General features: G+C 44.9%; 1 protein-coding gene across 2 annotated transcripts in view; it reads right to left on the bottom strand.

Moving 5' to 3' along the window:
• Positions 1-298: 298 nt before the first annotated feature.
• Positions 299-15,374, bottom strand: part of DDAH1 (dimethylarginine dimethylaminohydrolase 1) — a 148,398-nt gene continuing 133,322 nt past the window's right edge. For both annotated transcript variants that reach the window (XM_084637348.1, XM_084637347.1), the window contains exons 5-6: positions 5,515-5,658; positions 299-4,696 (exon numbers count right to left, since the gene is read on the bottom strand). In XM_084637348.1, coding sequence (XP_084493474.1) covers positions 4,580-4,696; positions 5,515-5,658 — 261 coding nt within the window. In that variant the 3' untranslated portion in view covers positions 299-4,579. The remainder of the gene's footprint in view (positions 4,697-5,514; positions 5,659-15,374) is intronic.

Here is a 15,374-nt window from a genome sequence, read left to right as displayed (position 1 = left end):
AATCCTGCAATTACTCATTACTTAGTTATCCAAGACAATCAAAAGGTTTAAGAGCAACCACTGTATCCGGAATATTAAGACTATCACTTTTATACACACATTTTTTAAATGTTAACCTTAAACCATGAATTTCTTAATCATTTTAGTACAGACATGTCTACTATTGGTTTTATTTCTAAACCTGTAATAACCTTTAAGATTTGAAATAAAGCAACATTTGAAATCAAAATGTAGCATGAGAGAAATACAGACTAAATCGAAAAAAAATGCTGTCAGTCTCAAAATAAGACAACCACAATTCATAGTACAACTGACACTTTATTCCATAGTGATGGGGATACATAGTATAGAAACTGCAAGAGACACAAAAATCGAAGTAAATCTTTTCCAGTATAACAGTCTATGAAATGCAATTATGTTTTTGCCACAAAAAGTGGGCAACAATATACTGTAATAAGGTTCTCAAGGTAACAGAATTGAACACTGTGGTGATTTTGTCATCCTGTTTGTGTTCTGCAGAACAATACAACACAGAACAGTGACTAATATGATTCACATGCAACTCTATACAAGTTACATTATACATCCACTAAAACTTATTAGGTTAAGTGAGGTCCATAGTATTTTGTTCACCGTCACTATATAAAGAGTAGAATTCTTTTCATAGGCTCTTATTTGTTCATCTCCATAACTATCCATCAAATCAGACAATCTGAACCAATAAATAAGTTTCTCCAAATGTTTACATATGAATTTTGATTGTTACCACCAAGGTAGTTCTACCTTGACTGCAATTAAATACTTATGTGGCTGAATAATACCACATTTTTCCACATTTCACTCAAAAACTGCAGTCAGTAGAGGGGAAAAGGATGTCACTGTTCTACATTCCACTGAACTTTTATTTTTAAAACTGAACATAGTGTTCCATATGAGCTATGAACCATTCTCATGGGAATCACTGTGTTACACTTGTCTTAAAACTCCTCAGAATACTTTCTTGAAATGCTGTATTTGCAAGACTTAGAGAAGTGTGTATCTGTGTAGGAAACACAAACATGAGGATGAAGAAGCTGCAGTTTATCATCATATGGTACAGTATGTATGCACATTCTTATCAACAGAGATAAGTCCTTGCTGACACTTTATTCACATTCTGTTCAAGAGGGAAACTTACATATCACATGATCTTCCTAAACTTATGATGATGGAAAACAACATATGGGAAAGAGTAAAAGGTCTGTCACACACACTGTAGAGCCTTCATTTGTACTAAGCTAAATTATTTGATCTAAAATTTTGATTAGAGATTCAAATCTCAGTGCCAGCTATTTACCACTAGACCTTCTGCACTGGAATGACATGGCACATAGTCTTATTTTTGGCATAAGAGGGTTAACATGGTGCAGACAGTTAGTGCATTGTGTTGCATCTCCATTTTTGGTTTGAGATTTTTCTTTATTCGTTGTGGACAATGATCTACATCAGGCATCTGAAAAATGTTGCAGTGATAAGAATATCTGATGTGCAGGATGCTCATTAGCCATATACATGTTGCATCAAAAAAACAGCCATTGTTTTGGTTTGGCTTGAGCCAGGGTTAATGTAAAGGAGAAAGCTAAGAGCAGAGGGAGAGGGGTCTCCTGCTCTCCCTGGCTCAGGTCCCCCAGCTGCCCCATCTCCCTAGCTGCTGCAGTAAGGACTTGCCAGATAGGACTCAGGAGTGGGGGCAGCATGAAGAATAATGCCTGACTAGGAAGTTTCTGGGGCTCCCACCCTTGTCAGCAGTCAGGTGCTGCTGGTCTTCCACTACAGGAGGATAAGAGGCACCTCAGCCATGAATCCCTAACTACCTCTTCTACAGGACAATCTGTCCATTCACTAACTCTCCCTCCCTTCAAAGGGGAAAGTGGAGGAAGGAAACTACTTGCCACCTCTTCCGTTCTCCTCAGAGGGAGAAAGAATACAAGAAACCACCGGCCTCCACCACTACTGACTCCTTCCTCTCCTCTGGTGCAAGACAAGACAAGAGAAGAGGAGTCACTCCAACACCCCTCCCAAGATACAGCTCCTGCTGCAGGCTCCCCCTTCCATCTGCAGGGAAAAGACAGGCTTTGTCAGATTCTAGGGGAACAAAGTGGGTCTATCAGTTCCCTCTCTCCTGGCATCTATGCGAGAGGGCATGGGAGAATTACATAAGGAAAGGTTAGGGTGGAATGGGGACATTTGCAAATGAATGGAGGGGAAGAGAGAAGGAGAGTGTAAAGGAATGAGGAGAAAAATGGAGGGTCTACAGGAGGAGGGGGACAGAAGGAGAGATTTAGATGGCTGAAGCGGGAATTTATCAATCAGAAAAAACTTAAAACCTCCGACAAAGGAACAGAGAGACAGGCAGACAAAGAAAGAGATGACTAGGAAGTTGATAAAGTGTTCAGACTATTTGTCAGCCTCCTGGAAAATTCTCACCGCTGCTTCGGTTTGGGAATTTCTCCATTCTTAGTTTACAAATGATTTAAAAAGCTTCATGTAAATACTGCTGTCTATAATTCACTTTACAGTCGTGAAATATATATGAGTCAGTGGGCAAGCATGTTGTGGAATTTGCCACAACAAATATATTTGTTTTAACTGAATACCACAATAGATATTCATACAATTAAAAAGAAATCAGACTACCATTATTCCAACGAGATCCCCAAGGACAGATCAAATACATATGCCAGCCTTTTGGGAAACAATTTCCCTTACTCATGAACATACTCCAGGAATAATGTCCTTCAGCTAATTCTACCACCATTCCTTTGTTTTGAGGTTTGCTAGTAAATTGTCTATATAATTACAGAAGACAAGAACTATACCGACTAGCGGGAAAAATAACTTCACTCCAAAACAGGAAAGAACATAATAGGTAGAGGCTGAAATGAAAATACATATAAAAGATAAAAGTATATTTCTAAAGATCTTTTGTAAATTTAACATTTCTACAAGTAACTCAAAACATTCATTTCTGTGGTTCACGTGATCACAAAAATATAGGCTTTTTAGAAGGTGATTGATATATGGCATACGTACAAACCTCTTCCATTCCACCCAATTTGAAAGAAAGGTAACCAAACTGGGAGTCTGAACCCCAGGGCATACCTAGATTGGCTGATGGACAATCTCCTTTCCTATAATTCAAGTGTACCAGACACACATACCTCTTTAATGCTCCTGTACAGAGAGGCTTTCCTGAGCTGCCACCTGCAGTCTGAAATTGATTCTAATCAGGACTACTCCTGGGGGAATTCTGTGCCAATGTGCAATGCAGAATTTTGCAGAAATTAATGTGCACGCAGAATTTCCTTTCCTCCACAGAAATGGGCTGCAGTGCTGCTGGCCGCCGCTAGGGACCCCTGGACCCAGCAGAGCCCAGCTCGCACATAGAAGACACTGCCCTGGCGGGAGGGGAAGGGACCTAAAGGGTTCCTGACCGCTGCAGTTTCCAGCACACCCTGTGGGAAGGAGAGGGTGGCACGGCAGGAAACTCCATGCAAGCCTGGGACCGAGCATCAGCCTGTTTCTCCCTCTGGATCCCTGGGCCCTGAGGGGGAGGGGAGTGGATGTCTGGGCTGTGGGGGAGCGGGGGAGACAGCTGGGCTCTGTAGGGAAGGGGGCAAGTATCTGGGCTAAAGGGAACCCACGGCTGTGCTCGGGGAGGGAGGGGGTTTGGGTGTATTGGCTGGGGGAACCCTGCAGCTGGGCTCTGGGAGGCAAAGAAACAGGAACTGGGTTGTCATAGGGGTTTCTTTAATACACTGCTTCTGGGGGAATTTTTGTGTGTGTCTGTATTGTTGTAGACCTACCTGCTGACAGGTATTTTGAAATATATTACCAAAATAAATTGAAACTGGTGTGATTATGTAGTGTTATTCTGACAAATAAAATATGCAGAATTTTAAAATATTGTGCACAACATTTTTAATTTTTGGTGCAGAATGCCCCCAGGAGTAAATGATTCTACATACGAGTGGCCATGTGATACTGGCCAGAATAAGGAGTATAATCAATTTCACACTGTTCCAACTATCATAAGAAAAGCCTACTTACTACACAAGCCCAAATTCATGGTTCTTTGAATTTCCTTCATTAGCCATATCTTGAATTCCTGACAATATGGAGAGGAAGATAGTGGAAAGACTGAAGAAAAAAAAGGGTGCTGAAGCAGAAAGGAAAGGGAGAAAAAAGGTAAAATACATGGGAAAGGTGTCAAGACAATGGAGATGCTTAGCAAATGGTTAGGAACTAATTTTCCCCCATGTAGTTTTCACACTGAGTATGTAAATCACTAAAGCTAGGGATTAGCTATCATAGTTGATTTTTGCTTGCTCATTGCACTATATTCATCCCAGCAAAAGCACGCATATACCTTAAATACCATCTACCGGGACATAAAAATACACAAAGCAAAAAATTTGTAAACAAGGGTTAATAGCACAGTGGTACAGTAGATTGTCAATAAAAACAATAAAAGTGTGGATATAGATTTGTCTACCTTGCATGTACTTTATTGCCAGTTACAAGGGAGGGATTCTCTATCTCATAATTCTGAAGTTTTGTTAATAAGGACAGAACAACAGGTGAGTAACCCATCTACTTTCTCCACTTCTGTGTTGGCTATAGGGATCAGCATGTGGTCCTTCAGTTTTTCAAAAACCTGGTTAGGAAACAGAAGGAAAAAGTCATTACACTTGAGCATCTCTCCCCTCCATTTACTCCAACTATTTATTGAATCAATATAATGAAAACAAATGTACGAATTTGAAGTTGTGTTGCCAAATCCCATCCCCACCCCAGCTTTGGTGCTCAAGACTTTAAAAGCATCATAACTGTGATGATTCTGCTTTCCTTGGGGAAGAATACAAGACTGTGGAGGGGCCACAAGAGGAAAGGGGAAAAACCCTCAGCTCTCTCCCCACTTCCAGTGTGCTGCTAGGAGTTAGGCGAGTTAAGAAGAGTAACTCTACTCATTGTGTCTCTCATTCTCTTGCTGGCTCACAGTGGATAATTATTTCTTCCTTGAAACAACAGTTGTTTCTTCCCCATATTACCCTGACGATTAGCCAGTTGTTGGTAATAAATAGTAATACTTTGCATCTATATGTTGTTTTCCATCTGAGGACCTCAAAGTGTTTACAAACATTAATGAATGAATTCCCTCAATAATGCAGTGAGGAAAGTAGAATTATTCCCATTTTACACAAAGGGAACAACAGGAGGAGAATGAGATTAAGTAATAAGGTCAGACAAAAATCATTAGTGAAGCTGGAAATACAACCTAGGTCTCCTGTCTCTTCAAGTCTTGTGCTTTAATCATCTGATGTGTTTACATGTGTGTGCGCACACAGGCGTGCACAGTACCGGGGCCCCACCCCAGGAGGTACTGACAATTTTCAACTCCCATTGACTGCAATGGGAGTCAAGAACACTCAGCACCTCACAGGAAGAGCCCCTAATTCGTAACTCTCCCTTTACCTTTGCACTTTCTGGATATTCCTCAGGGGCTCGGTGCAGCAAAACATGGCCTTTGCCTGGAATGTTTAGATATATGCAGTTTGCTGCAGCATCGTCAGGCACTGTCAGTTTGTCATAGCGATGGTCACTCATCTGCTGCATGGTCTGTTGACAGAAGTGAAGTGCAGCTATTTAGAAGAAGTGCACTAGCTTTCCAAAATGAACGTACAAACTCAAACCTAGAAAAAGTAGCTGATTATGGTTTCGCAGGAGTGATTTCACTACATAACAAGTAAGGTTTCTTTTTATGTCTGCAGTTCAAGTACAGGACCTCCCGGTACCAAGTAGAAATGAAGTCAAGGTGCCTAAAGTCAGATGTAAATTTTGAAAACCCTTGTACAATGGTGGGATGATTCAGCAGGAACCTCCTCCCTACCACCCACAAAACCGTAGTCGGCCGGGTTTTCTCCTTAAGGGACATGGAGTGATTTTCAGGGGTGCTGAATACCCAAACTCCTTGTTCACATTAATGGGAGCTACAGGTGCTCAGCACTCCTTAAAAACTGGTCATTCGTAAGGTTGCTAAAAATACGGTGAATTAAGTTAATATAAGCAGAAAAGTAACACTCCCCAGCATGGGTTCAGCAGCCTCCAAATTCTTCCCAAAGACATCTTTTGTCTCCCGAACAGCCCCCTCCTGGAGCTCTTCCAAGAAGCACCTCTGCCCAGGGAAAGGGAGGTGAGCCTATGTTAACTCCTTGTTCATCAGGGGACCACATAGGAGGTATCAACACTGCAGCTTGGAATGAGCTTTCCAGTCCAGGTATTCGTGCTAGTGGGACTTGAGCTAGTGTGCTAAAAACAGCAGTGTGGACATTGTGGCTTAGGCAACAGCTTGGGCTCTCAAGCCCACCCGACCCCCTGGGTCTGAGCTCAGGTCACTAGCCTAAATCTCCACTGGAGCCACAATGTCCACACTGGTGTTTTTAGCGAGCTAGCTCAAGCCCTGCTAGCATGAGGCTGTCTACCCGGGCTGGGAGGCTTGTGCCCAGTTGTGGCATAGACCCACCTGTAGTGACACTGTCAGAACAACAGAGCTGGCAGCAATTGCTCAGGACTTTGGTTTGGCTGCTTATAAATGTAGGGTGAATATGCAAAAGTTGGATCTAAGTTGGGATTTCAAAGACTCACAGAGTCTGAGGGGGTAACTGTATCCAAGGTTTTGGTTTAAGCCCCATCTCTATAATTACAGATGTAAAAAAACTATCTGAAGACAATGACCCAGATTCACCACTGCATCGCTCCAGCTTTACTGACATAAAACTAGAGTAACAATGTGATGAATGAGGCCCAAAGAAACTGCCCCAAACTCTGGCCCTACCCAAAAATCTTAAGCACACCCAAATATTCTAAATAGGCTATCCTCTTAACCACCGTGTTTTGTGTCTTTGTATGTACTCCCAAACCTCTTTGACCCTTTCCTTGCTCTCCCACCATACAATCTGGATCCCTTTGGCCAGGATCTACTGGCTCCTGATGAAGGAGCAACCACCAAATACACAAGGATCTTATGAGGCAGTTAGAAGAAAAACCCTGTATTTAAACTACTCCCAGCAAAATCATGTGAACAAAGATCTTAGGCCATATTTTGCTCTGAGACGCACTGGTATAAATCCAAAGAAGCCCCACTAACTTTAGAATTACCCCAGAGAACAATTTAGTCTATTGGGTCTAGATGAATTTACATCTGAATGATTTATGAGGTCACCCTTGCTACTGCTCATCAGTACAAAATGACATATGAAGTGAAGCACAGAAAGGATCTACAGCACACCATTAAGTAACAAAGCACCTAATACTTGCACACACCTCCAATAATTCCTTTGTCTGGGTACGCTCTCCACAGTGTAGTCTGACTCATATACATATCCTGTGGAGAATATGAAACTGAAGTAAGGAATGTCATGCATTCCGGAGGAAGTGTTTATCTTACTCTCACTTCTTGTTTCTTCATCAGATAGGAAATTCTGCTGAATTTCCAAGGTCCCATTTACCTCCCTAAAAGAGCTAACAGGTTTTGTTAGAATAAACAGCACTTTTATTGCACTGGGTGCATTTTTGTTCTTGAAGTCATTGTCTTTGCTTTCCTATTTTTGATCTTAACTTGCTTGTATTTAAGTTGCCCTCATCTGTTTAACTTCTCACTGATATTGCACACACTTCCCAGGTGTACAGCCTACAATCACAAGTAGTGACAGGGACTGCTCACGGTAGTAAGTAATAGATGTCTGGAGGATCAGGCCTTTACAGATCACACTCCATAGCGGGCTTTCCTCTTTGCAATTGATCTTTACAGACCCTATTTAAAACCGTATATTCTTTATTAGGCCTGCATCGCACTACTGGTATCAGTAAAGGAAGAACCAGCACCTGGATACAGCAGAGTTTGAGACACTCGTGTTCTTCCATTCTTGGAGGAAAAACAAAGAGAAACCTGTTATTGTAATTGTGTAGTAGCAATAGTTCACCTCTCAGGAACATATTGTGATTCATTGCAGAACACTTGCTTTAGAAGTTGCAAAATGGTATTTAATACAGAATGACGCCGAAACCATTCATACAGCATTCTTTTGAATTCCTTTACTGCATAAAGGGTTTCAGATAGAAAATAATGAATATTGCACAATAACTTCAGTGAGAGGGAAGGCCCTACTCTATAACAGACACATGGCAGATGCATGGGAGACTAAACAAAAGGACTTTTTGGGTGGATTCCTCTCAAAACAAAAGAACATAGAAGTAGTGACTGTATTAATCCTAACACAGAGAAGAAAAGGAGAGTGGGACTAACTAAAATAACAAAAGCAAACTTCCAAGAACCCAGCTGTGAAGAGGAGAATGTTATTTTAGTTAGCTAGTTCCGACAAAGGACAACATAACAATGTGCTCTGTTAGGTACCTGGCCCTTTGGGGACACAGACATTCTTGTATACAATTAAGCCCTTACCCCAGGGGTGCGCATACTATGGCCCGCAGGCTGCATCTGGCCTGCGAGCCGTTTTAAGCTGGCCTGTGAGCTGCACTAGCGGCTCGGCCCTGCTCCAGGGTGCTGGGTGGGAGGCTGGACCACATGGCTCGGTCCTGCTCTGGCGCTCAAGCCGGGGTGCTGGGTCGGGGCCAGACCACATGGCTCGGCCCCGCTGGGTCAGGGGCCGCACCACGCAGCTCGGCCCCACTCCGGCTGGGGCGCTGGGTCGGGGGCCAGACCATGCGGCTTGGCCCCGCTCCGGTGCTCCGGCTGGGTTGCTGGGTCAGGGGCCGGACCACATGGTTCAGCCCCATTCTGGCTGGGGCGCTGGATCGGGGGCTGGACCACCAGCTTGGTCCCAATCTGACCAGGGCACTGCATTGGGGGTCATACCACGTGGCTCCCGGAAGCCGGCCTGGCCCCCCTCTGGCTCCTATGTGCTCTAATGGGAGCTGCAGGGGTGGTGTCTGTGGATGGGGCAGCGAGGAGAGCCACCTGGCTGTGCAGGAGCCAGAGAAGGGACATGCCATTGCTTCTGGGAGCTGCTTGAGGTAAGCGCCGCTCAGAGCCTGCACCCCCTGAGCCTTTCCCCATGCCCCAACCCCCTGCCCCAGCCCTGATCCCTCTCCCGCTCTCCAAACCCCTTGATCCCAGCCCGGAGCACCCTCCTGCACCCCAGACCTCTCATCCTCTGCCCCACTCCAGAGCCTGCACCCCCAGCTGGAACCTGCACCCCTTCCCTTGCCCCTGCCCCAATCCCCCTCCTGCCCTCTGGACCCCTCAGTCCCAGCCCAGAGCAGCCTCCTACACCCCAAAATCCTCATCCCCAGCCCCACCCAAGAGCCCACACCCCCTCCTTTTCTATAGGGGCATTGGAAGGATCCTCTCATCCACCAGCCACTCAAATGCAGTAGTAGCAGCAGCTGGGGATTTCCCCTCCCTCTGCTGGTCACCCAAAGATGGGAGGCCCCCAGAGAGGTGGCAGAGGTCACCTTTCCTCTCAGCAGTGGCAGGAGCAGAGGCAGAGCCCCAAGAGTGGCTGCAAGGTGGCACTTCCAGAGCCATTAGGGGCCAGTCTGCTGTGGTGGTGGGTGTGGGGCCAGGCAGCTTCCTTCCAGGCACAAGCGGTTGCTGGATGGATTACAGCTCACTCATGTTTTCAAGCTTTTTCTTGACAACTATGAGGACTAAAAACATATTTTCTTTAAAACTGAGATTCTGATGTCATCACATGACGATGGGAGGCAGGGTCCTAAGCACATGCCTATTATGCCTATGCCTTAATCCAGTGGTTATCAACCAGGGTATGCATACCCCAGGGGGTGTACAGAGATCTTCCAGGGGGTACATCAACTTGTCTAGATATTTGCCTAGTTTTACAGCAGGCTGCATAAAAAAAGACTAACAGTTTAAAAAAGAACTAGATAAAATTCATGAAGGATAAGTCCATCAATAGCTACTAGCTACGATGAACAGGGATGGTGTCCCTAGTCTCTGTTTGCCAGAAGTTGGGAACAGATGACAGGGGATGGATCACGTGATGATTACCTGTACTGTTCATTCCCTCTGGGGGACCTGGCATTGACCACTGTCGGAAGACAGGATACTGGGCTAGATGGACCTTTGGTCTGACCCAGTATGGCCATTCTTATTTTCTTAAGTAAAGCACTAGCGAAGTCAATACAAACTAAAATATCATGCAGACAATGACTTGTGTATACTGCTCTATATACTATACAATAAATTGTAAGTACAATATTTATATTCTAATTGATTAATTTTATAATTATATGGTAAAAATAAGAAAGTCAGCATTTTCCAGTAACTGTGTGCTGTGACACTTTTGTATTTTTAGGTCTGATTTTGTAAGCAACTAATTTTTAAGTGAGGTGAAATTTGGGGTACGCAAGACAAAGACTCCTGGAAGGGGTACAGTAGTCTGGAAAGGTTGAGATCCACTGCCGGCTTAATCTGCCCCTGCCTATGGTTATTCAAACCCTACTGAGAGAGAGAGACCCAAAGCCAGAGGAGCCAGCACAGCATGCATAATCATGTTTTGAACACATGCACAATTCTACGACAAGCAGTGTCTGATTTTGGAGCCTCAGCTATGTGGAGCTTGGGTAAAGCTTGGGAAAGTGCCACTACTCCCCTCTACCTCCCCCTCCCCCCATGCAATTCCTTCTACATCTAGATCTGCAGGCTGAAAAAAAAATTTAAATCTCATTTCATGGAAGACGCATAAGCAGTAAAAAGACCTCTTCTGTACACTCTAAACTAGGGGTGGGCAAACTTTTTGGCCCGAGGGCCACATTGGGATTGCGAAACAGAGGGCCAGCTAGGGAAGGCTGTGCCTCCCCAAACAGCCTGGCTCCCACCCCCTATCCAGTCCCTCCCACATCCCGCCCCCTGATTGCCCCCCTCAGAACCCCCGACCCATCCAACGCACCCACACTGATCCTTGTCCCCTGACCGCCCCCTCCCGGGGTCCCCTGACCCTAAATGCTGCCTCGGGACCCCACCCCCTATTCAACCCGCCCTGCTCCCTGACTGCCCCGACCCCATCCACACCCCGCTCTCCCCAGGCCCCCTGACACATCGAACCTCCCACCCCCCGACTGTCCCCTCCCGGCACCCCATCCCTAACTGCTACCCCAGGAACCCACCCCCCTATCCAACTCCCCCTGCTCCCTGTACCCCCCTCCTGGGACCCCCCTGACACCTCAACCCCTAAACCCCCCCCCGCTCCCTGTCCCCCCCATCTCCTGGCACCCCACCCCCTGTCCAACCCCCCCCTCCTCCCTGTCCCCCCCCTCCTGGGACACCACCCCCTGTCCAACCCCTCCCCTGCTCCTTGTCTCCTGACCGCCCCCACCCCCCAAACCTCCACGCCATCCAACCACCCCCGGGACCTCCTGCCCCTTATCCAACTCCCATCCCCCCACCCCCTTACCAGGCCACTCAGAGCGGCAGGACAGGCTTATTGGAAAGCCTGGGAGGTGGGCGGGCACAAGCCGCACTGCCCTCGCAGCAGCGTACCTACACGAAATGGGGGACAACAGGGAAGGGCCCGGGGGCTAGCCTCCTCGGCTGGGAGCTCAGGAGCTGGGCAGGACGGTCCCGCAGGCCGGATGTGGCCCACTGGCCATAGTTTGCCCACCTTTGCTCTACACCATCCCCATACAAAACAAGAAGTCTAATGGCCTTCTAATGCAGAAAAAATACATTGATATCTTTTGGAAAAAAGAGACAGGTCATTTCATCTAATTTGTGCATCAGACACCCAATTGGAAAGATCTTTTTAAAACTGCCTTATGTACCAAGATTGTAGCAGTCATGAAGTGAGTTTGTAGGAGTCTGGCTTTCTGCCCAGGAGCACTTGCATGACCAGTTATACTAGCAGCCAGGCATTTCCTGCATGCCTAGTTTTTCTGGGAATTCTCTCTAGCCTATAGAGGGTAATATTCACTGCACATTCTCTCAGCCCTTAGTCATGCTTTCCTTATATTGAAGTCATTCACATGGCCTAAAATGCCTTTTCTGTAATGTTTTACAGCATGTCCTCAGCCAAACTGAGGTAATGGGTAAGCTAAATAACCCTAAATGTGAAACAGCAATACATGGGAAGGAAAAATGTTGACGAGTTTAAGAGATACTTTAAATATGTCTGGCATCCTTTAAAACAGTGTTGTATTAGCTCTCTTCTGGTAACAGACCCCAGTTCACTCAGACAGGCCCTTGTGCAGACCCCAGTGACTTCGGGGTACCGCTCGGGTAGAGCTCATTAGAGGAGTGTCACAACAGTCAGCAGAAATGTCACACCTAAAGTGCCTTAACATCCCAAGGACCCCACCGACACACACAGTATACAGTGCATACGTGTACTAAAAAGGTAGGAAAGCTGGCCAAAACTTTATCAAGCAGATGTGTTAGTCAAAAGCCTGAACACATTTCAGTTTTTTTTTGTTTTTTTTTTTTTGTTTTTTTTTTTTACACAGAAGCCCAAAAACCTGAAGAATAAATTTAGACAGACATTTTTGTTTTCACAGAGAGAGAGCGCGCACACACGCACGCACAAAGCCACAAGTTAGGAAATGACAGAATTAAGGTTACATATCCAACTCTAAATCAGCCCCCTTGGACTCCCACTCACACAGAACACATGCGTAGAATATACGCATATACATTCATATCACATACAAAAGTCTGTGGCAGAGGAGGAATAGTACTGGCTCTTCTGGGTCCCAGTTCAGCACCTTAAACACAAGTGACCAGCCTCTTTCTTCCTGCAACCCTGTCCAAACCATGCATTAAATGAGGAAGGAACCCTGTTGAATAAATATGTGATAATATAATTAAATATTGCATCATAATGCATATGGAGAATGGGTTGAATTAAGGTTGCCAGTGTAACATTAATTCTGGCATTTCCTAACTTTTCAGTGCTTGACTTTGCAGCATCACTATTCTTTTGTATGTAATTTTAGTTTTTGTTTTTAAAAGAAGAATGAGAAATGGAAGTTCCATCATGTGGAATGATACTGATCTCCACAGGAGTCATCAGTAGGGATCCACAAAACACTACTTTAGCACAAGTGATAGGCCTAACTGGCAGCAGCTGTTAGCCTCTTTGTAGACTGACTGCTAGATTGATGTTTGCTATACAGTAGCAGGATGTTCGGAATCAGGATCTCTGGGTTCTTCTTTTCCTACCCGTGAACAGAGTATGGTTTAGGGGTACACACTGCACAGCCATGCACACAGATTTGGAACATTTGTTATAAAATGCAGTGTAGGAAAATGGCTAATGGATTTATCATATTGGAAACCTGGGTTCTATTCCCAACTCTGCCAAAAGTGACTTTGTTTAACATCTCTGGGGGAAAGGATACTCGCCTTCCTTCTAACATAGAGCCTGAGGCCTTGTACTCAGTAATAAGGTGCCTCCATAATAATAAACAACAGAAACTGGTTGGGGAAGAGCCAAGTCTAGACCTCCTGATCTCCTCCTTGGTCCCACCCTAACTTCCCTTGGCCTAGGTCAAAGGGTATTTTGAAGTTGCTGCTTTGTCTGCATATTGTCTGGAGCTCTCTTTGTGACTCCGTGTGTCTGAAAGCATGCTCAGTGCAGACAGAATGGTCAGAAACTTTAGCAGTAGGCCTCTCATGCTCTATGGAGCATCTGGAAATGGTGATTTTCAGAGTCTTATACCTTGACCAAATTTGGATGGATTTTCATGGAAAGCAGATGGCACTTCTCTGTCCCCAGAATCATTCTCTTACCAAATTTCAAGTTTCTGATCTAAAGCACGGAGATAACAGAACTGTTCAAAGATTCTGTAGGACAATATTTAAGATGAGATGGCAAAAATACCGAACACCTTGGGAATATCTAAACTATTTTCACTGAAAGTTGCAAAAGGAATTCAAACTGAGGCAGAGAGCAAGCATGGAACATTTCCATCCAAACCATTAAAGTCTGGCAACTGAAAAGAGAAGATCATAATGGAAAAATATTGGGCAACTTTAACTATACGTGTCATGATGAACTCTGTCTCAGATGATGAAAATTAAGTGATTCTTGGTGTGGATGGTAACTAACAGCCAGAGATGCAGCAATGGGCAACAATGTCCAGGTTGGCTTGTCTGTGGACCTATGACCCTGCTTAAAGTGAAGAACCAGTTACACGAACTTGGAGGCAGCAGCAGACCTATAAACCTTTCACATGGTTAAACCATGAGAGGGGGGGAAGAGACTCTTGGTCAGTGCATTATAATAGGGGGGCAGGCAGAGGGAAGAAAAGGGAAGAGGAAAATTGTGGCCATCACCATCCTGGAAACAGTCTATGGAACAGTTTTATGAAAAGCACCAATGTCCAGACAGACTGGAAGACCTTGATTTTTAAGATTTGATCTGAAAGGCCACCACCTCCCTTCACCTCAGTGTCAGATTTCATAGTACTCCATTAATGTACCTCCAGATAACTAGCAGAGATTTGAATATGTGATTCCATGGAGCCTAGATAGTTAAAAAAACGATGCCTAGAGCACTAAGCCATATCCCAGTAGAGGACATACTCATAAGACAGTTTCATTGTGGATGACTGCTTTACAGAAGTAGTATTACTTATACCCCAAAACCATGAGCCTTTGAGTCACAGCTTCTCATATTTAAAGGAATAAATTGGCATTCTAGCATGTTCATCAGTTCTCTCTCTGGATTCACACTGTTTCTAAAAACTGATAGAATGTTTTAAAGGAAATCATGCAAGATTTCCTAGTGAAGCAATAAATGAGAAGGGAAGAAACAAAGTTACCCATTCTCCCAGCTGTGCACAGCAATCGATTGGTTGGATTAGACCTGCTTCGAACAAAGCTATCTACTGTGTTGTCCTCCACTGTACCAATCTCCACCAGTACAGAGCTAGTACGGACAGGAATGGCATGCTAGCTCCAACAGCCATTTTGACTCCAGTTTCCAACCAAATAGCAGAGATAGACTTCACCTGGAGTAACAAACAGTGCTGTGAAAAATCATGGGAATGAAGGTTCAGTACAAGGGGGCTTGGGACAATGAGAGGAGGTCTGGTGCAGGGAGGAAACTGGGTCTTTTCCATGATAAGCTGCAGCAAATCCTTGGTACTTGCCCTTCCACACTGATCAAAATCCTAGTGAATAGCACAGAGGTTCTTTGAAATGCAGTGGTGAAGAATAAGGTGGAGAACAGTGGTGCCATGTACCAGGCAGGTAAAAAGATGAGGAGTGGGACCAGGAAAAGCCAGAGACCTTGCCTGGATTTCATGGTGTTTCAAGAATCCCAGGATTCAGACATAGCACGAGACATGACAGCCAG

Source organism: Lepidochelys olivacea (genome assembly GCF_965140295.1).
Source record: "Lepidochelys olivacea isolate rLepOli2 genome assembly, chromosome: 8".
Lineage (NCBI taxonomy): Eukaryota > Metazoa > Chordata > Testudines > Cheloniidae > Lepidochelys > Lepidochelys olivacea.
This window is presented reverse-complemented; position numbering and strand designations above follow the sequence as displayed.